We start from the raw sequence: 22,996 nt of genomic DNA, 5'->3' as shown, positions 1-22,996 counted from the left end.
CTACCCTCTGGAATATTAATTTATGCCAGGCTCTGAGTCAGGTGCTGCGAGTAGAGAGATGAACAGACCAAGTGCCTGCCCTCAAAGAGCTCACAGTTGGGAAGGCAAGGCAGATGAGAGAGCCAGGCATGTCCATATGCCGTGAAAGAGGGCTCAAGAGGTCCACTAGGATGCTAGGGAAAGACTGAGGGGACCTAACCCAGACTGGGGGCTCTGCACAGGGCGACAGGAAAGCCTTCCAAAAAAGCACTCCCTTAAACTGAGTCTTAAAGACCAAGTAACTGTTAGCCACTAGACAGTGGGGATGCACTTGCAAAGGCACACCAGTATCAGAGACATGGGTCTTTCTGGGGACTGGTTAGGAGTGCGGTGTGGCTTGAGGGAAGCAGAGTATGGCAAGAGGCAGGAATGAGGCAGAAGGCAGGGGCCCCAAGGTCTCATTAGCCTTCAAACTAATAAAGGGCTATTTTTAGCCCTTCTGGAATCTTTGGCTAGGAAGAAGGGCAAATTCAGTGGCCCCTGATTTGACAGGAGATGTTACGAAGCGCGGTCTCAGCCCCCTCAGCAGCACCCAGTGATGCATCTGCTAATCACTGGGTAACTGCACCCCCTGCCCTCTGCCCCCTAGGGTCATCCAGACGAGCAGCCTGGCACGGAACAGGACGGCAGCCCATCCTCAGAGGCCTTCACAAGCTCACCAGCTCTCTTGATCCTCTTTCTTTCCTTCAGTTGGTAAGGCTTGTGATCGTGAGACAAAGGAATGGCATTCCCGTCCTTGTCACACAGGACCCCTCTCGAGTCACCCACGTTGGCCACGGTGAGGTCTTTATCTGATAGGAGGGCAATCAAACATGTTGTACCTGAAAAATCGAAGAAAGAGGCAATGTGGGAGGTCAGCAATGCTTTGAGGTTAGGCTGCGTCTGTGGTTACTGGTTTCTTCAGTCATTAAAACCACTCTTGCTGGGTGAGAATGTGACTGCAGCCGCCCCGGGAATGACGGCTGTTCACTTCAACGACACTGATCGAATCCGACAGACGATTTTCTTAACCATGTTACAGTGTCACTGAAATAGGCTAGGATAACACCATCATTTCCCAAATCATTTTGTCTCTGCTGCTCTTAATTTAAACACATATCACATTTAAAAGGATTAGGAGAGAATCAAAATCAGTTTGAAGCTTCAGACAACTGATACATATTTTCTGCTTCTCGTCGGTGCTGAGTTTCTGGGAAGTCGAAGGTGAAAGTGGGAAGGATGGGAGTTGGGTGGGCACCTCAGCTGGAGAGCCTGGAAGAGCCAGTAAATGACAGATGCCAACAGCCAGACCCTATGGAGCCACTGGGAGCTGTGAAGGGGCTGTTATACAAACTTGCCTACGTAACGTCTGACAGCAAAGACTGGTCACAACCAGCTCAGCTCCAGGGTGGCAGGGGGGGACTACAAACATAGAAGCAGAGAAACCTACCTGGAAGACAGAAATGAGGCCTAGGTAGACAGGAGGTGGGGCTGGGAGGTCAGAGTCAGGAGGGGAGCAAGACGAAGACCTGCCTGCCTGGAACCCACACGAGACCCAAAAGGACACGCGCTCCTCAAACCCTCCCTGGAGTGAGAGTGCACACGAGCACGCAGAGTGGGCCGGCCGCTCTATGTGGAGACTGCCCTCAGGACCCACCTCGTGCCCTCTGTCCACCGTGTCCCCCCATCCCCACCCCAACAGAGCCACTGAGTACACAAATACCCGCTGAAATGCACCTTACATTCCTGCTTCAAACTGACAACACTTTTACTTGCTAAAACTATTTATCAGTTAGTCTTCTTTAATATTTCCCTCCTCATTAAGAAGGTCATGTTCCGTAACAGAATGTAAACTGCACCTAAACAGCTCTTTAATCTTCACAGAAAACAAAAAAGACTGAATTCTTAAACAGACATAAAGAATAAATACAGGTCAATATCATGAGCAAGGAGAATAATTAGCATACTCAGTTATTATAGTTTTTCTTCTTTGAGGAAGATTAGCCCTGACCTAACATCTGCCACCAATTCTCCTCATTTTTTTTGCTGAGGAAGATTGGTCCTGAGTTACTATCCATGCCCATCTTCCTCTACTTTATATGTGGGACATCTGCCACAGCATGGCTTGATGAGCAGTGTGTAGGTCTGCACCCAGGATCTGAACCGGGGAACCCCGGACTGCTGAAGTAGAGTGTGTGAACGTAACTGCTGCACCACCAGGCCAGCCCCCAGTTATTGTAATTTTGTTTGAAATTAAGACAAAAACTTAAACCTGTTTAACTCAAAATTGCCTTGATCAGAAATGGAAACACATGAAATGTTGGTTAACTTAAGATTTCTGATACGTAAAGTCTTGTGAAAGAAAAAGAAAAAGACATCTTAGAGATTACCAAAGCAAATCACAGATCTTTTACCTAAAAAAAAATCTGTAAGAATGACAATGTTAATACAAGAACATTCATACGATTAGAAATTATTCTGTTCTCGGTATTAGTTGCATTTTGATCTTCAACCACCTCACTGTGTCCTCAAGCATCTGATTGGGTGAACTCGGCTAACACAGAGCACAACTACTCCTATAAGGCGCATTCTTAGAGTGTGAATGAAAGGTGAAACAGGGGCATATCTCTAGATAACTCTTGGAGCTGTCTCTCTGTGGGGCCCTCTTCCCTCTCACTCTGCACACTCTGCCAGAACACGTTCCTGACCTTGGCTCCCACCACCCTCTAAGTCTACGCCACTAGCTGACTGGCACTCCTGAGGTCCATATTGCTGTCTAGTAGGTGTTTCCATTTGCCTGTACTGCATGGGATCCAGGGAAAGGCTTTGGGGTCCCATGTGAGGGAAGTGGAGGGATCTACCTGGCTGAGCTATAGGCCCCTGCCCTACTCCCATTTCAGCCATGGCACCTCTACATCAATGGTTAGCAGTATTGAACTGCATGTAAGTTTTTTTTGCTTGAGGAAGGTTGGCCCTGAGCTAACATCTGTGCCAGTCTTCCTCTACTTTATATGTGGGATGCTGCACACGGCTGACGAGTGGAGTAGGCCCACACCCAGGATCCGGACCTGTGAACCTGGGCCGCCGAAGCGGAGCACACGAACCTACTGTAGGTTAAATAATCTTTGACCCATTAGACTAATAGCTTCTTTTAGGGCCAGGGTGATGCCTTACTCATTGCTGTTTTTTGTTTTTATTAGAAAGTCCTTTAAAACAAAGTACTTCTTATTAATACTCATTGCTGTATTCTTATAATAGTGCTTTGCACACGGCACAGACTCCTTATGCTGGGGAGGGGTAAGGATTGGGGTGGCGGTGAGAAAAGTGGGGGTGCTTTTCAATTTACAACTTGTACTAATTGTAGTATCTGGACAAGTCACACCTTTGTACTGTGCAAATATATATACTCTAACCGTGTAAGTAAAGAGACACTTATTTTTTAAAAAAATATTAACAGGGTTATCTAGGTGATGGGATTTTAGACCACTTTATTTTCTTCTTTATGCTTTTCAGTATTAAGATGAATTTAACATGTTATTTAAAACCACAATTTATTCACAACATTTCTGGAGCACATCCACTGCATGAAGCAAAGTATGCAAGATATAAAACAGAAAAACAGAATCGACAATCGTAGTAGTAGGACGGCACAGGTAGAAAAAAGGCCCAGAGGAACAGCAGTGACAATGATCACAGCAGCACTGTCCACAGTGGAAGATTCAGACTCGACCATCAGCGACCATTTACCCATCAGTGACTCGGTGACAGACACGTGAGCTTCAGCTGCCTTTAGGCTCCCGCTGCACAGCCTCACCTCATCCCTGAGCAGGACCATCCACAATGCCTACTCACAGCAGAACACCCTGCCCTGGGAGCCATCAAAACACACCCTGCACCCTCACACCCACTGCCCCCTCTTTCTGCAGGCACACAGCCATGATTTAAAAGCGGGAGTCATGAGAATCCTTATTGTATGAGCGTTCACCCTACTGCAGCATTTTCTTATAAGTGACCCTGCAGCTCCCTGTTTTCTTGGGGTGGAGGTGGCAAGCTGGGCAGAGTGGAGAGAGCTGGGTGGAATGAACATCTGAGGTGCCTTGCTTCATACCGCACGTGGACACCCTCCCATCCGTGTCACGCTGCCCGTGCTAACAGTGACTCCCTCTGTGACATACAGTCTTTTGTAAGAGAGTAAGGGAGGTGCTGGCCCCGTGGCCGAGTGGTTAAGCTCGGGTGCTCTGCTGCGGTGGCCCAGGGGTTCGCTGGTTCAGATCCTGGGCGCGGACATGGCGCCGCTCGTCAGGCCATGTTGAGGCGGCGTCCCACATGCCACAAATACAAGGACCTAGAACTAGGATATACAACTATGTACTGGGGGGCGTTGGGAAGAAGAAGAAGGAAAAAATAAAAAGAGAGAGTAAGGGAAGGTGCCGGTTTTTTTTCTTTAGGAAAGAGAGAAAGAAATTGGGGGTGGGGAGAGAAGGGGTGACAAAGGATAAGGAAGGGAAGAGGGACATGGGGGAAAAGCACACACACAGACAAAGAGAGACAGAGAGACAGGATTTCAGTGAAGGTGTTACAACAGCCTAAAGGCCATTCCTTATACACAGCATAGGAGACGACACATTTATAGGATGAGGAGAAACAGGTTTATCTTGTAAAGGTTTGACAATGAATGTTAGTTCAATAACACAATTTCAGGGCCTAGATGACATCAGGGCCTGGTAACTCACAGAAATTATATTGGTGTGCAACATATTGGAAAAAGAGCAGGCACAGCCAGTCATTAAGACAAGGATCACGGGGATGATAGGATCCCTGTCAGCAGGGCTGCCAGCCCGCCCCCAGCCCCAGCACTGTGAGGAGCCTGAAACACAGCCAAAGAGCCAGGCAGCCGGCAGATAAGGCTCCCCGGCCCCCATCCCCTGTCAGCACAATCTCTAAGTTCGCCCAAGTCTGACCTCCTTAGAGCTTGTTCACCAGTCTTGTAATAGGTAATGCCACTGTGGGGCAGACCTGTCAGGGACGATCTGTTGTCTGGAAAACTAGAGTGAGCTTTCCTTCTTTATTCCTTTTCACTCATCTATTGCCCGAGTCCGTGCACCTCCTGCTGTACATTTTCCTGGAGGCAGGCCCTCCTCAGAGTTATGTCAGCGAGCGTGGCTGGGCTGGGAGAAAGGAGAATTACCTGACACACTAGTCTAACTCTGTGCAAGCTAGTGAATTAATACTAATGAACCATTCCTACCACGAATCAACAGCTCCACAGTAACGAGTCTTGTAGGAAGAGTTTCAAAGTTATTTTATGCTATGAGCGCCTTGAATGGAAAGTGACTGGAAAGAGATCTATGTGTGCACAGAGACAAGCACAGGCCAAATTAGGGGAGCTACGATATGCTGACCATTCACTATGTGTCAGGCACTATGCTCAGTCCTTGGCATATGTACTTTCTTTAATCCTGACAGCCTCTGAGGTACTATTATCCCCATTTTACAGATGATATAACTGAGATTAAGGGATTAGCCCAAGGTCACGCAGCTAGTGAGGGCAGACCCACCCAGTGGGTTGCCAGAGCGTGGCTTTCAACCTTGCAGTAGGCTGTCACTGGCCTGTATTTAATGTTTTTGTGCAAATCAGAGAAAGGTATCTCTTCCTTAGGATACTTCACTACCACCTCCACAAAGTGGCCACGATACGTACTCAAATTGGCAGTGACTACGTACTCAAATTGGCAGTGACCGCAGTGTGAATGGTGCCTCCTAGAGCTGTGCGGTCAAACGTGCACGATACCGGCAACCCTGCTTGGAGGCCCTACCCTGCCCCCACCCGCCCCAGGAAGAAAGATGCCACAGAGAGGGTCACTCAATGAGGAACTTCAGCCCAACAGCACACTGGAGGGTTTCTACTGCACACAGAGACTGGTGGCAGCTCTAAAGCCCACGCCGGAAGAGTGAGATAGCGACAGCAACACACCAGAGGCCCCATGTGAGTGTGACCAATAACACATCAGAGCCTTCTTCCATCAAGACCTGAAGGCCTGGGACAGCCTCTCTTTGTGGGCTTCCCAACAGAGGAGCGGGGTGGGACACTCCCATGGACACAGGCAGGCTTATGTGAGTTCCCCAGACTGGGCACGGACAGACGGCCCCCTACAAATGGCACCTCTTTCGGTCTTCCTTTGCAACCGAAGCTGCCTCAATTTCCCCTCACCACATGCTGGAGGGCAGAGTGGGAGGAAAAACATTTTGTGAGAAGAAGGTCTTTAAAAATTATAATTTTCTTTTCCTCTCTCAGATATTTGCATAAGCAAAAATATCAGCCACTGAGTTTGACATTAGCTGAACGTAAGGTAGTCAAACTTGATGACAAATTCTATTATCTTAAACCCTGATGCTATGTAGTTTAATTCTAGATTTAGGTATACTTGGGCTCTTCCTCAGCACACATATAGAAATTAATAAAATGACTAGAAGAAATCACAAACAGTGCATGAGTGCCAGAAAGGTCTTCTCCACAAACGAAGTGTGCCACCCTAAATAAGAAAAACAATCGATTAATGGGGGGTGGGGGGTGAGGTCATAATTCAGGCTTTTAGAATGTGATGAAGTATTCATTTAATTTTCCCACTTCACCAGAGTTAAGATGTGTCCTCTAATGCTATTGAACACCATTTTGAAATTGAAATGTTCTTCAACTTCACATTTCAACTGCTATAATAACAACATTTATTTCACACTTGATTGTGGCCTGTGGACACCCTTCTAATCTTTCTTCAGTTAAGAATGAACACGTTAAAGAGAGTCACCTCCTACTGAACTGGTCACACGCACTGGGGAGTCTCAGAAAACCACAGCAGGTCCTTGGTGCAGGAGCCGCCATCTGTACTCGGGGCATGACGACTTTGAGGTACAAGGAAGCAGACAAGCTTTTGTGATGCTCATTAACAGACATAACTATTGCTGACATTTAGTTCAGATGGTAGCATGCTACTGAAATTAATTTATAATTACATAATTACAACCTGGATTCTAAGGCCAGTATCTTTTAGTGGTAAATAAAATTAATTTCATGGTTCTTTGATTCTTTCTACATAAACCAGGGATGCACTGGGTATAATTTTTCATGTCTTCATACTATTCGAGAATTCTTCAGTGAGATATTTTACTTCTCTTTAGGGTTCCCAGCAAATTACAAGTACAGTCTCTGCTTCTTTATGAATGCTATGGGAGTGGGGTATAATAGGAACTTCTAAAATTGAGCTCTATTAAAAGGGGCATTTGCTTTTTAATAAAAGGCTCAGAGGAGAAAGAAAGAGAAAAGGGAAGAAGGCTGGAAACAAGAGGCGCAGCCTGATGCATTTGGTGCTTAACAAAGAATTACACTTTCTTCGACCTTTTTTCTCAGGGTAGAATCAACCCTCTTCCCTATTGTTTCAATTAAAAACAAACCTAGTCTCTGAGGTTATTAAGTTATCTTTATTTAAATTACCATACAGCTATAAACCTATTTACATATGCACGTGTTGGAAGGACGACCTGTGGAGATATTAATTGAAGTTCCTGCCCCTTGAGTGTACATAACTCTCCGTCACTCAGTCTGAGGCCCTCGCTGTCCCAGGGAAGACTAGGATTGCTCTGGCTGAAGAGCAAAGAGAAAGAAGTAGTCATGTTTACCTTTTGAGATGCAAGGAGACTGTGGAAACTCACAAAAACAATGTTCTCAAGAGAAAAGTCTTTTTGAGCATTCATCAGCCCAGTTCTGCACTGAACCACAGGCACATGAAGATGGAGCAGCGAGTTTTCCTGCCCATGAGTCTTCTCTTCCTGCTCCCCCTGACAAGTGAGGCTGGCCAGGCAGAGGGCCGTGTTGTGGGGTGCAGGAGATGGAGGGAAGACAAACAGGAAAACAAGAAGGAGTCTTTGATGTGTGGATTTCCAAGAATTATATGGAGATCAAAGCACAGAAGACCCAGACCTCGCTTTCCAGGGCACAGCCCAAAAGACCATAAACCTTTGCCCCAGTCTGGAGAAGCCATGGATGAAAGAGAAGCTCACTCGGACAGCCTACTGTGAAGCAAAGAGAACAGCAGAGAACTGCTGGGCTTCCCTGAGAGAGGAATGGCAACTCAGGGGCTTGCGAGCCTTCCAACCTCAGGTCCTGGAGACCTTGCGTCATGCCAGCAGATGCCAGGACAGTAACACTCACCCTGGAGAAAAGGGGGATGAAAACATAAACTCAACTTGGTATTTACACATAAAAATCTGAGAAAAATCAGAAAATTATGGAATATACTTGGAAGAGAATACAGCAAGATTTTAGTATCAGGTCCAATATAACTCAAAATCTAAGTTACATTCAGTTCTAGAGAAATAAATTAAGTTACATTTCTACATGTGTTCATTTTGTAGCTATGAAATGTGTGTGTGTGTGTGTGTCTGTCTATCTATCTATCCATCTATCTATTGCATGTTGCACATTTTAAATTTTACCCTGGCCTAGAAACTATGAAATTTAATTTTAAAAATGCTATAGCCAGTACCAATACTGTTTGAAACTAAACGTGACTTCCCTGGCCACTGAGTTAGCACATCCATATTACTGAAGAATTCCAGCTGGAAGGAGAAATAATTTCCAAAGCCAAATTTGCGCTTGCGAAGCATGCCACTGGCAGGTTCTACAGTTACACACAAATTATTTCCAGATGATCTTCTCCATCCAAACAGAACACAGTCATTTATATCCTCATTTAAAGGAACAAAATAAAGGTTGTACAATTACATTCATTTGGGATAAATAAATAAAACCAAATCTGATTTTGGGGCCATTTGATCCAATAATCATTAACTCTTCAGCTTGATTTGGGCTCAGTGGACTACAAAACTCACTCTAAAGCTATGTCTTCAGGAAGACTGCTGCCCCAAGGATCTGATAAAATTCTGACTTTAATTCCATCTGGCCCATCTGGAAACATACCGAAAAGTGATATCCTATCTATACATCTACAGCTGAGAAAATACAACCATGTTACTTCATGAAAATGAATAACATTTTCTCCTCTCTCCATCTCATACCTCTATCTCCTGTACTTAATAAAAATGTAAGATTAGGGGTGGTGTGTGTGTGCGCATGTGCGCGCGCAGGCTGACTAAACAGTCTTATGTTTTTCGTTCCCTCACTTAGTGCCTACTGTGTGCAAATTACTAGGCTTGGTGCTGGGACAATAAAGATGAAGAAGATAGAGTCCTCAGCCCCAAGGTGCTTACTGCCTAATGGCGAGATGGAACCAGACACTTACGAGTCCAGCGTGGTAAAAGCTATGACAGCGCTGAGAGCCTGGGTGTGCGGATGGGGATGATGGCAGAGAGGGGGCTGGGCTCAGTCTAGGGAGAGGGAGATGGTGGGTGGTGGGGAGGACCACTGGGAGGAAGTGAGACCGCAACTCTCTTGAAGATACAATAGGGTAAGAAATTCGCACAGCCTAATATGGTTCTTGGCACAAAGGAGGAGGTAAATAAAGACTCTGTAGAATAAGAATGAATGAAAGCAGCAGCTTTTTAAAAGGGATTTCTTTATATTTCACTTGCAAAACAAAGAATAGACAAACACTTGTTAATACTCTTTGACCCAGTAATGCCAATCCTTGGAATTTCTTCCAAAGGAAACAATCAGACGTTCCTTCATGAACAAGGATTGACCTCACAGAACTAATTAAAACAGCAAGACAACGGAAATAACCAAGATGGAGTAGATATAATATGCATCATGAAATATCCAAATAATAAGGCATTATATGAGTATTAAATACAGTGTTTCTGGAGAATATATATTGTCATGGGAAAGTGCTCATAAGTGAAAAATGGAATAAAACTGTACATAAAATTTTTTAAATATATTTAATTAATTAATTTATTTCGAGGAAGATTAGCCCTGAGCTAACTAGTGCCAATCCTCCTCTTTTTGCTGAGGAAGACTGGCCCTGAGCTAACATCTGTGCCCATCTTCCTCTACTTTATATGTGGGATGCCTGCCACAGCATGGCTTGACAAGCGGTGTGTAGGTCTGCACCCGGGATCTGAACTGGTGAACCCCAGGCTGCCGAAGTGGAACGTGCAAACTTAACCACTGTGCCACCAGGCTGGCCCCTAATTTAAATTTTTTGAAAAAGACTTTTCTGAATTTTCCCAAATTTCCTACATTTAATGTGACTCATTTATAGTAATTATTTCACTTTTACCAAATTCAGTGCTTTTTACTTTCATTTTCCTTGATGTCAGGCATCTTTTTCCTTCTTACTCAGGGTCTTCTGCCATGGTCTACAATGATGACTAGATTTTTCACTGACTTGTTTTACTTTCCTCACTGAACCAACTTGCCATTTCAATAACAAGACTGAGGCTATGCAAGTGAAATACTGATAAACCTTACTGCCTCCCCTGTTTCCATTTTGGCCAATGCAGTTCCAGAGAGAGGGAACAGTGTCAGGGGGAATGCTAGGTGCCAGGCTCATCATGAGTAGGACTCAGAAAGCTCTGGGTTTGCTGACACCACACTTTGGTGACACCATAACACCACACAATTTGATGCTGCTGCCCAGAAAGCAGTAAGGGATGATGACAGAGGGTGGAAGCCACCAGGAACAGGCTGATTCCGACACACTTGCTGCACAGGAAGCCTTGACCAGGGAAAGCCAGTTCTCCAAAGCAGCAGGTGGTGAGTCTCTTCCTGCTAGAGGCCATTGCTGAGTGGGTGTCACATTGAAGGAGGTGAGTGTGATGGGGGCAGGGGCAGGAGACAAAGCAGGAAGAATTACAGGATGCCAGTATCTCAAGCCACGAAGGGAAATGTCATTAACTAAACAAGCTACAATGGGCCAGGCACACTGCACACTGCTTGCTGCTCACAAATACCTGACCTCTGTTAGTTTCACAGAAATCCTGCAAGGTGTATATTATTATTATTATCGTTATCATCATCATCATCATCCCTCCATTCTACAGGTAAGGAACAAGAAACTCCTCAAGGTCACATAGCTTTTGAGTGGGAAAGCTGGAATTTGAAACCAGGTCTGACACCCTCAATCAGGCTTTTAAAATCTGTGTCAAGGAAGCAGTCAGCTTTGGCAGCAAATTGCTTTATTTAAGGATTCTTTAAAGTTTATATTTGCTTCCACTAAAGAACAATGGAGGACAACATACAATCTAGATAGTCAGAGAAATCTTTCTGGTACAGTGTGCACATAATATATAAAGAGTTTTTAAGAATTGCTTTTTAAGTCATAGCTGACTTGGAAGATAAATATATGATTTTCTTCTAGGCCAGGAACAATAAGAAAGTAAAAAGCCCAAGAAATAAGTGAGGGAGAGGAGCTGATCAGCTTGGAAACAGCCTCAGACACACCCTCTCCCAGGTTCCCGATGCTGAGTCACTTTGGAAGGAGCTCTGGGCATCCAGAAGGTAATGTGCGGAGTGCACTGGAGAGAGTTCAATAGTCTTCAGAATTTGAAAAGTGCTATCAAATACTTCTTCCAATGACCCTGAGGGATATTATTAATTTCCATTTATCAGATAAGGCAACAGGCACAGGGACTAAGACCTGCAGTGGAACCAAGACTTGAGCTGCACCTCCCTAGAACTCGGGCATATTCCAGGCTGCTAGCCTGAGCCTCTGCTGAATACAACCTAAACGCTCATATTTTCCAAGTGGGAAAGAAAGCCTTAGCTGTTAGAGGCCCAAGGGTTTAAATGGACACTTAAGGCATGAGCTTCCTGCACATACTGATAAAGGAGCTGCCAGGTTAGTTAAGAATGAAGGGGACTCTATAATTAAATGGGGACCACTGTGCTCTAAGTAGGTCTAAATCCCCTCTTGACCCCCAACTGTTTCATCTGTGACCTGCAGGAGACATCTTTCGACCTGAAAAATAAGAACACTTGAAGGGGCAGACGCTCCACTCAACGCCGCTCTGAGGATCCCCGGAAGTACTCCTCTGGGCGACAGGTGAGAAGTGAAGCTTCTCACAGCCCCGCTGCCCTTGTGGAGCTACCCCAAGTTGAACTGACCTCTGAAGGTAGTTATTTCATTTGTCAGCAGTCTATTTTCCTGGCAAACGTAATGAAGTCAACCTCCAACTTGAATAGGAAACAAGGTTTTTAAACATTAAGGATAATTCACATAAATGAATTTTGTTCAGGGCTCCACCAGGAGAATGTTTCTCTCTACCTATTTTACTTCTTGGAGTTCCGTTCCTGAATAAGCTAAAAGTTTGCAGCAGCCTCACTCACACAGAGCTGGTACTGGGCTACAGACAGGGCAAAAGTGCTAGGCAGCAGGGATCCGGGGTGGGAGGGCACCTCAGCACATCATTTCCGTGTTGGTCTGGCCTCACACAGCCCCTGAGGGAGCTACAACCCCCAGGGCAGCACTGTCCTTGACTTGCTGGGCTCCTGCCATTCTGGCCACAAAAAGGTTCTGCCTGAGCTATTCATGATGCTTATATAGCCTCTGAACTCATCGCTAGCTAGTCTGGAGGCTAAAGTTAGTCACTCGTTTAGCAGGCTTTTAATAAGCACTTTCTGCTATGCTAGGCATTCTAATAGGAGCTAGGGACTCAGAAACAAAAGGTGTAGTCCCTAAGTGAAGAAGTCACAGTTTTAATGGGATGCCAGAGGGGAGAGAATAGAAAAACAATTCTATTGTGGTTAAAGTTGAGAGAGGCAAGCAGTGGTATGAGGAGGAGATATCTGAGCTGAGTTTTGACTGATGAATATGAGTTAGCCAAACAAAGTTGGTGAGGAGAAAGGCTTGGATTGCGTGTGTGTGTGTGTGTGTGTGTATTGGGGGGAGTTGAATAAATATATGAATGAAAGGGGATTATTTTTTCTGTTCCATACTTGAGAAAGATTTTTTTAAATTTTTGGTGAGGAAGATTGGCCCTGGGCTAACATCTGTGCCTATCTTCCTCCACTTTGTATATGGGACGCTGCCACAGCATGGCTTGATGAGTGGTGTGTAGGTTTGTGCCCAGGATCTGAACCCACATATCCTGGGTCACCAAAGTGGAGCATGCAAACTTAACCACTATGTCACCAGGCAGGCCCTGAGAAAGACTTTTTTTTTTTGAGGACGATTAGCCCTGAGCTAACATCTGCCACCAATCCTCCTTTTTTTGCTGAGGAAGACTGGCCCTGAGCTAACATCTGTGCCCATCCTCCTCTACTTTATATGTGGGATGTCTGCTGCAGCATGGCCTGACAAGGGGTGTTAGGTCCACACCTGGGATCTGAACTGGTGAACCCTGGGCCACCGAAGCAGAATGTGTGAACTTAACAGCTACACCACTGGGCTGGCCCCCTGAGAAAGATCTTTAAAGATAGTCTTTTAATTTGATGATAACTACAACATCTGATTTACCATGAGTCCAAATATATGCCAAACCTCAATATGGAAATTACTGACATTAAGAAATGTCAAAGCTCTTAAACACTACTGAGTTGCAAATATGAATACAGATTCACACACTATTTAAGAAAATTGTGCCAAGAAAGAAAACATGAAAAAGAACCAAATTCCTAACCCGACTTTAGAATGTTCACAAATCGTCCACATGAAATCTTCTTGCTTAATTAACAGTAAGTGCTTTGACCACATGCTGCAGCGCTGAACTGCAGCACTGTAGAGAGTAAATTATTGTACTTGATTTTCTCTTGCTCTATCTTCAGTTCTCATGTTTAACCTTACAGGGAGTTAGTGAACAGTGCTCTTGCCTGCTAGCAAATTTAGACTAAAGTGCAAAGGGAAATCCCCAGCCTTAAGGCTCTTAAATTAACACATGTTCACGTGTTACATCAGTCCCTTGTTCCAATGGCTGACTGACAGCCAGCTGAGGAGTTTAAAAGATGGGAAGGAGTGTTTTAGAACTACTTAAGAATTAAATCTCTAAGGCTACAATTTAGAAATAATTATAAAATTATGTATGGTACTTAAAAATTCTGATTAAAAATGCTGAACTTTCACTCCTTGAAAGAAATATCTTAATGTAAAGAAGAAAGTAAAGGGTTATTCAGAGATAAAAGAGTGTACTATTTCATTAAGACCAAGCAATTGGCCAGCTAATCCTTTTCAAAGCATGACTGTGAATCTGGCAAACTCCTGTGGCCTTAAAGAGGGTATACAAATGGAATAACCCATCTTAGACCCAACCCTGGTAGATTTCCATAGGGCGTGTATGCTGCCTGCGATCCAGCACTACCTTTCCAGAAGTCAACTTTGAAAGATCCAAAGGCCTGTGGAAATGAGACTTTAGCATTTATATTGGAGAAGTTTACTTACGTCAGGCTCCACTTTGATCAGCAGATGGGAAGCAGGTTCATCCAATGCTTTCTACTTAAATTTGCTAAATGGTAGAAGCTAGGGATTATAATTTAAAATATGTTGAGGTGTGAGTTTCATAAAATACCAGAGAAATTGAACATTGGACATTCCAATACTAGAATAGCTTCGGACAAAAAAAATACACGCTGCCCCAGCAGTCAGCCTGCTTTCTAACGGGGCAGAGCACTGAGAACCTGGGTCATTTTTCCAGAAGGAGAGTCCCCAGGGCTATTTCTTCCTTAATTGGTGAGAGGCAGAACCACTGAAGAAAACGGGAGAATTTTCACGTGATTTTCAGACTACTGAAGAGGAGAGACTGGATTATAATATAAGCTAAGGAGATATGCTTACAACAACAAATGAAAAACATGTCAGGATGGAGTCAACTTTGCTTTTTAAAGAAAAATAACACTATTGACTACACTTATTGTTATATGCAACCTATAACTAGCCCTCTGCTGTATATTTCTATGAGGCAATGTGACCTCATCTCTTAATGAAGAAATGGACATAAGATAAATTCATCATAACTGCAGCTTAAAACAACAAACATTTATTATCGCACATAATTTCTAAGGGTCAAGAATCCTGCAACAGCTCAGCTGGCTGGTTGTACCTCAGGGTCTCTCGTGAGGTTGCAGTCAAGCTGTTCAGTCACCTCAAAACTCTACTAGGGGAGGGTATGCTTCCAAGCTCATTCACATGGCTTTTGGCAGGCTTCAGTTCCTCTGCCTTGGTCTCTCCACTGGGTGTTCAAGTGACCTGATGACAAGGCAGCTGAGTTCCCGCTCCCCAGGGCTGCCTCACAATAGCAGCTGGCTTCCCCCGGAGCAAGTGATTCAAGAGACAAAGGGAGAGCAAGAGAGCACAACCGAAACAGCAGCCACAGTCTTTTTATGACCTAATATCAGAAGTGACATCCTGTCACTTCTGCAATCTTCACTCACTAGAATGGTGTCACCAAGTTCAGGCCACACTCAAAGGGAGAGGAATTAAGCTCTACCTCTTGATGGAAGAAGTATCAAAGGATACGTGGACATATCTTTAAAGCCATCTCAGTAAATGTTTGCTAATGGTTACCAGAGTCAGATAATCTGGGCTAGCAAAGCACAGATCAGAATATCAATGATTTTTGAATACTGTCCTTTTAGGATTCAAAACTGGGGAGCTTCCTAGAGAACTAATCTTCATTAGATGAAGAAATATAGTCACAGGGGATTTCATGGTGGCAACTTTAATTCTTGGCAGGAAAAATGGGCTTGTCACATATCTTTTTAGCCTTAATGGGAATCCCTTAAAATCATGGATCTCTGATCTTGAAGTGCCCTTGAATTTGAAGTATTAAATACAAGTGTAATTCCCTGACTGGTGACCAGAGGTTGATGATGACTAGCCAGGAGACTGAAGGTAACATTAAAAAGGAAGAAAAAATAGATAAATATGAAGGAATGTGTACTCTGCAACAAAAACTCTCCCACAGCTCTGCCATGTTGTGAAGAGCACCTGACTTGGCTTAACCAAACTCTATGACACTATATGTAAAACTCTCCATTTACTGAAACATAACCACAATACATTTTTGAGCACCTACTCTGTACCAGGCATTGTTCTAAGTGCTTTACACACATTAATTCATATAATCCTCACAGCAACTCTATTAATAATACTCTCATTATTCCCATCTTACAGATGGAGGAACTAAGACACAAAGGGGTTGAGTAATTTGCCCAAGGTCACATAGGTATTAAAGAGAGAAGATGAGACTTGAACCCAGGCACCCTGGATCCAAGGTCCAGGCTATTAACTTCTACAGGGCCTGATCTTCTGTACTTAACCCCAAAACTTTAGATTCTGGTTTCTCCCTATACTATTCCATAAATACACTTACAATCGGCCATTCCCCAGAGGTGAAATAAAGATATGTCAAATCAGTAAGTATAACCTACACAAAGGATGATCAGGGAAGATCTATGCTATCTCCACTGAGTTGGATAATTAATGCTGCCCCCAAAGTGGTTCTGTATTTAAGATAGAATAGGTCAAAGTAGATTCTGATCTTCTCTTTCTTAGGAAATCTGAGCCACAGCTTGATTCAGACTTGCTGGTATACTGTTTCCTCTTTATATCTTTGGTGTCTTGTGCTGAAAATAAAAGAGGACATGACACATACAGCCTATGAACTGGACACTAAGAACTGGAGAACCATGAAATGTTGAAATCGGCAAGCTAGCTGGACTACCAGGACCCTTTCTGAGTATGTTAGGTTATAAATCAAAAAGCACTGCAAGAAAGAGCTGACGTGTTCCAACCTGAAGGCTGTCCTGAAGATCACAAAATCCTCTATTAGGAATGGCTTGGAACTGGGAAAATTGGAACAATCTGTCGTGTCACTTTAACTCTAGTATTCCTAACAAGACTCACCATTTATACTCATCCATAACATGATTTTATTTAGTTGGGAAACAGACCAATCATTCTGACATGAGGTAGGTTTTAGCCTTATACTTCTCCCATTTGTGTCATTTTAATCTTGCATCTCCTATTCTTTTTATTCATTCTTTCAGCAAGTACTTCTATATCAAGAACAAAGAGAAGCTGTATCTCGCCTTCAAATATTGTTACACAAGCCCTCCACACTTTTGAATACATTCCAAACCACTTTCTAGAGACTTAAAAGCAATGGTTACTGCTCTCAAAATTAGGTCTTTCCTCTTTGGCCAACGAGCCCTGTACCACATAAACCATGAAAACTACATATTTTACATCAGGTTTGAGAGCTTCCTGCATTGCTTGCCACTTCCTTTACTTAGGTCAATTACCTATTTAATAAGCAGAAGCAAGCTTAGGCAAAACTGTGCAATGGCCCCATTTTGTCTCAAAGAATCTCATACTCTATCTCGTCCTGGGGAGTGGGCTAGGGGGCTGACTCCATCCCTTAGCATCCAATACTTTAAGGCTTTTCTGTCTACTGAGGCACTCTACTTGTGTCTGATCTTCACAAACAATGCTCCAAGCCTCCAAAATCTCCCACTTCTACCCCTTCCCTCTCTACCACCACCCCCTCATTAGGATTCCTATTTCCCTGGTTTGAGGATCCTAGGTGTTTGGTGAACACAATAACAGCAACTTGATCTATTAACACAAGGTCAGTATTCCGCAATGGTAGGAATGTCCCATGCAAGTAGGAGATATATATTTGAGTAAGGAAGTCTTTCCTAAGCTTTTCAGAGTTATCAGGTAGGTGATGACTAACTTCATTCATGTGTAAGGATAGCCCTTGTAATAAATTTTTGAGTCACTTTGAGTGTTCACACATTACTCAGGGGTGACCTATTGAATGATGGAGCAATGAACTAAGGTTAGGGTAGGATCTCTCTTTGAAATACTAGAATACCCAGCCCTAACAGGATACAATGGAGGCAGTTTCATTGCTGCCACTTATGGGGAAAAGAACTGGCTCCCCTTTAACCATCTGGTTAAATCTACTATACTTAATACTATTACAAGGAAGTACTTTAAAAATTGGCCTCTTGTGTTCAAGTCCTAAAATAAAGTGGTCTGGGAGAAAATAGGAGGGGGGAAGGAGACAGAGGAGGAAAGGTCAGCTCTGTTAGACTTCACTCTCTCCTTCCCATTTCTCCCCCTAGGCAGAGGAAGACGCCACTGAAGCACCCTTGTTGCCTCATTTCATGTCCTGTGGCCCTACAGAAAAGCTGTTTGGGATTAAAAAGCACCATCAGCAGGTGAGCTAAATCGGCTGCACCCATATCACCCATAGACTATTGCTGTTGCTGCTTCAGGATGCAGAACACACGGCTGCCATCCAGAGGGAAGAGCTGTTCCGCCAGAGTGTGATGGAAAGAACAGGAGCTTTAGATCAAACTATCTAGCCACACAGTCTAGCTACACGTCTTAGGCAAATGACCTAAGCTCTGTTGCTTTCAGCAATATATATTAAGGCCTAAGAAATTATCTGCCACATAGTCATTGCTCCAGGATTGTTTGTTCCCTGTGGTTTTCTTTCCGGATCAGTACAAAGTCACTATAACCCCTACCGCCAGCTTGTACCTGTGTTATCTTCCTGAACCTTCTACCTTAACTACACCTGACCTCTTGCCTGCTTAGACAGATAAAGGTCATCTGATGCTTCCTTCATAATTATCAGCAATACAATCTTCTGACCTGCCTGCATTTCTGGAGGAAGAGACCTTAGCTGTCATCTAGCCTGTGGTGGCAGCTTATAAAGGTAATAAAACAGCATGGGGTGAATCATTTGGGGTCTCCATTTTAAGATGGAGGGTGGGGAGCAGTCTTTAGGGTCAAGCCTACTTGCCTAAGATTTCTTTCTCCTTTTGTTCTCTTACTTAGAAGTCTGGTCTGACCTCCTGTTCCTTTTCTAAGGTCTAGTGGATTATACCAAGGGAATGGCCTCTGGAAAACTTCCTTTTTAGCTTAAGGGAAGTTGTTTCTAAGACTTGTGTTGTGATTAGAATATAGTAGGTACATCAGAGACTCCTTTCTCTTATTTCATATAACTTAGGATTTTGAGGTATGGATGCTATATATGCAGAAGGACATATGTATCTTTGAAAAACACATTTGGAAACAAAAGCATTAGGAGCCGGGGCCCATCTAGAAGTCTGACTTTAACTGGTGGTCCTCTAAATATCCAAGTTCCCACTTTTGCACCTCTTAATAGATGTGACTGTATGGGTGACAGGAGGAGTCTGCTGACAGGGAAATGATGGAGAGGTGACTGTAAAATGGAAAACAGGAGAGAGCCTATAACATTTTGTCTGAGCTCAGCATGAAACAGCCCAGTCTGCTCCCCTAGCATTGGCAGTCATGAGGTCAAGAAAGTTTCCCAAGTTCCTATGGGCAGCTTGGGCCCAGTCTTTTCTCTGTGGCTGCCCAGAACCTCAGGGAGGCCATAGGGTGGTGGCAGGGGGCTCTGATATCAAGAATATAATCAAGTCACATCCTTTTATAAAATAGCCACCCAGGCAGAGAGGTTAAAGGCTCGCTCTCTTTTGGCTCGTCTCACCAGTACTGCTCTCTATCTTAGCAGAAAAGCAAGGAAGGGAGAAATTCTACGGGGTGTGTATATTAAGGGTGATGGGAGAGGGGAAGATGGTTCCACAAAGTGGTATGTATAGAAATGAGCTCTTGGAGACAGTGACAAACAGCAAAGTCAAGAGAAAATGGTAATATGTTAAAATTCTCTTTTTGGGGACTAACAAGAATGTACTTTTAGAGATAATTTTGAAGCATCTTTTATATTTTCAGATACCACTTCTGATATTAATAGTGGAAATTAAAAATATCCTGTCTGCATATAGCTTTCTTCTCAAAGTTTAAAAGTGCTTTCACATAGCTTATTTATTTGAATTTTATGACATACTTATAAGGTATGCAGGCTGATTTAATACTGATTCCATTTTGGTATCTGGTATCATCAATGGAAATAATGAGCTTTGGAGCAAGATGGGCAGGGGTTTCAGATCTTAGCTTCATACATACCAGTTGTATGACCCTGGCAAGTTATTAGCGCTCTGAAACTCAACTTTATTTGTTCACTAAGTCTGGCTCTTTCCAATAATTGCCTCAGAGGATAAAATGAGATAACCTATGTAAGATGATGGTCATAATGAACACTCAGTAAGTGCTATTTCCTCTGTGTGAGACTTCTGATCCACATCTGCCCTTTCACACACGACCTGCCAGTCAACTATGCAGTTAGGGTTTTTTGTTTGCGTATATGCTGGCTCTGACACTAGAACTGAGATGAGAAAGCAATAAGCATCATGAACACTGTAAGTGCTTAACGGCACTGTGAGGGTGATAACAAACCTCAAGTCCATTAACTGTGATGCACCAGGCTTCTATTAGTACAGATGACTTCCCTGAATCCACACTGACCAGAGTTCATCAAGATTACTGCTATTACACAGAGCTGCATGTTAAGGAGTACAATCTCACCAATTAAAATTCCATGGGGCATGCACACTGGCATTCTGTCAGCATCCTGATAAGTTTTTATTAATGACTGCCTCAGGCCTGGGGCACTCTCTCCTAACATTCAGCCGTTGGGGAGAGCCTTTTTGTCTGTGGTGTCAAGTATCCCTGTTGAAGGGATGGTTATCAGATTCTGTCTTGCAGTACGGCTGCGATTCTCAGCAACTGCTGATGCTCACCCAGTTCCCTTCATGCACTTTGAGCTGATTTTCTACTGGACTTCCAGGCCCTTCCTCTTTTCCTTTTCTCCTTTATTTTTGCTCAGTGTCTTTTTACAGTCTACTTTGCAGAAGCTTCTTCCTCCACCTGTTCCCCTGGGTTCTGCCCTTGGTCCCCTTTCTTGCCTCTTGATGTACTTGCCTAGGATGGTCTCACTTGATCCACATCTTCAGCCACACCCACCTGTATACTTATGCAGATCTCTGTTTCCAGCCTGAGTGTCCAAACTATCGCCCCCTGCCCCCATTCTGTTTTCCCTATAGGATGTCAAACTCAATATTCTAAAAACAACTGTCTTTGCTTTACACTTGCTTCTTCAATCCTGTAGCCTGAATCAGAGAATGGCATCAACACTAATCCAAATCCAAAGACCTGGGAATCAACATGGACACCTCCCTCTATGCCCACAGCTAATCATCCAGTAAGTCTTGCTAATTCCAGGAATTTACCATCTGTGAAATTCCCACTTTCCTCTCTGTTATGTTCCGATTAGGAGAAGAAGAGCAGAGTGGTTAAAATCATCGGCTTTGGGTCTGATTCCTAGTGTTACCATTTATTAGCCGTGTGGTCATGAGCAAGGACCTTACTCTTTCTAAGCCTTGGTTTCTTCATCTGTAAAATGGGAATAACATCTGATTTCTTATTTAAACCAGTTCATGTTTCATACCTGGGGCATGGGGAGCCCTTCATATGTTTTATTTAATTTCTCATTTCTTCTCAGCTAGACCAGTGATTTGTAAACTTGAGTGCACATAAGATTCACCTGGAGGGCTTGCTGAACGGTAGATTCCTGGGCACCATCCCAGAAAATCTGCATTTCTAACAAGTTCCCAGGAGATGCTGACTGCTGCTCCTAGGCCTACACCTTGATTGCACCCACAGCCTAAAGACCTGTTGGCCCCCACCCCATGCCCTCTCCATAATGCTGCCAAAGCCACCTTTCTGGGCTTTGAGAAATTCCAACACATTCCTGGGGGTGTAGAAAACTACATGCATGTGTAGGACTATGTGTATGTCCAGGAAAGACCTGAAAATGTATTACCTCTACCTGATCCTAAGACCCTACACAAGCAAGAACTGAAAAACCATTATGATACATACAAAGAAACAGGAAAGTATGGCCCATACACAGGGAGAAAATCAGTCAAAATAAAAATAAAAAACCATCCCTGAGGAAGCTCAGATGTTGGACTTTGTAGAAAAAGACTCTATCTGCTATCATAAATATCTTTAAAGAAATAAAGGAAACTATGTCTAAAGAATTAAAAGAAAGTATGAGAATGATATCTCATCACATAGGAATATCAATAAAGAGAAATTATGAAAACCCAAATAGAAATTCTGGAATGGAAAGCATAGTAAAAGAAAAATTCAATAACAAGTTTGAGCAGGCAGAAGAATCAGAAAATTTGAGGACAGGCCAATTGAAATGATCCAGTCTGAAGAACAGAAAGAAAAAAGAATGGAAAAGAAAATAGAGCCTTAGAGACCTGTGGGACATTATTAAATGTAACAACATATGTGCAATGGGTGTCACTGAAGCAGATGAGAGAGAGAAAGGGACAGAAAGAATGTTTGAAGAAATAATGGCCCAAGTTTACCAATTTGATTAAAAACATTAATGTACACATCATAGAAGCTTAATGCCCTCCCGGTAGGATAAAAACAAAGACACTGACACCAAGACACATCATAATCAAACTGTCAAAAGCCAAAGACCAAAAGAGAATTGTGAGAGCAGAAAGAGAGACACAACTCATCATGTACAAGGCATCTTCAGAGAGATCAACAGCTGATTCTCACCAGAAACAATGGGGGTGAGAAGGCCATGGGATGACACATTCAAAGTGTTGAAAGGAAAAGATTGTTAACCAAGAATTCTACATCCATCAAAACCATCCTTCAAAATGAAGGAGAAATTACGAAATTCCCAAATAAAAACTAAGAAAATTTGCCACCTGAGACCCTGAACAAACAAAAAATACTAAAGAGACTCTTTCAGGCTAAAATGAAAGGACACAGACAGTAATTTGAATCCACACAAATAAATGAAAAACACTGATAAGGATAACTAAATAGGTAAATATAATAGACAATATAAATGTATTTTTGTTTGTAACTTTTTTTTCTTCTAATTTGAAAGACAACTACATAAAGCAATAATTATAAAACTGTGTTGGGATTATAATGCATAAAATGTAATTTGACAATAATAGCACAGAGAATGGGGGAGGGAATGAGCTATACTAAAGCAAAGTTTTTGTATAAAATTGAAATTAATATGAACTATATACTTTTAAGATGTTAACTGTAATCTCTAAAGCAATCACTAAGAAAATAACTAAAAATCTATAGTAAAAGAAACAACAGAG

The 22,996-nt window shown here is 43.2% G+C and overlaps 1 protein-coding gene across 5 annotated transcripts in view; it reads right to left on the bottom strand.

The window, feature by feature from the left end:
• Positions 1 to 22,996, bottom strand: part of PPM1L (protein phosphatase, Mg2+/Mn2+ dependent 1L) — a 215,868-nt gene that overhangs the window by 7,960 nt on the left and 184,912 nt on the right. For all 5 annotated transcript variants that reach the window (XM_070583054.1, XM_070583057.1, XM_070583056.1 and 2 more), the window contains exon 3: positions 699 to 860. In XM_070583054.1, coding sequence (XP_070439155.1) covers positions 699 to 860 — 162 coding nt within the window. The remainder of the gene's footprint in view (positions 1 to 698; positions 861 to 22,996) is intronic.

Source organism: Equus przewalskii, chromosome 18 (genome assembly GCF_037783145.1).
Source record: "Equus przewalskii isolate Varuska chromosome 18, EquPr2, whole genome shotgun sequence".
Lineage (NCBI taxonomy): Eukaryota > Metazoa > Chordata > Mammalia > Perissodactyla > Equidae > Equus > Equus przewalskii.
The sequence above is the reverse complement of the archived record's forward strand: the minus strand, read 5'-3'. Positions and strand labels throughout refer to the sequence as shown.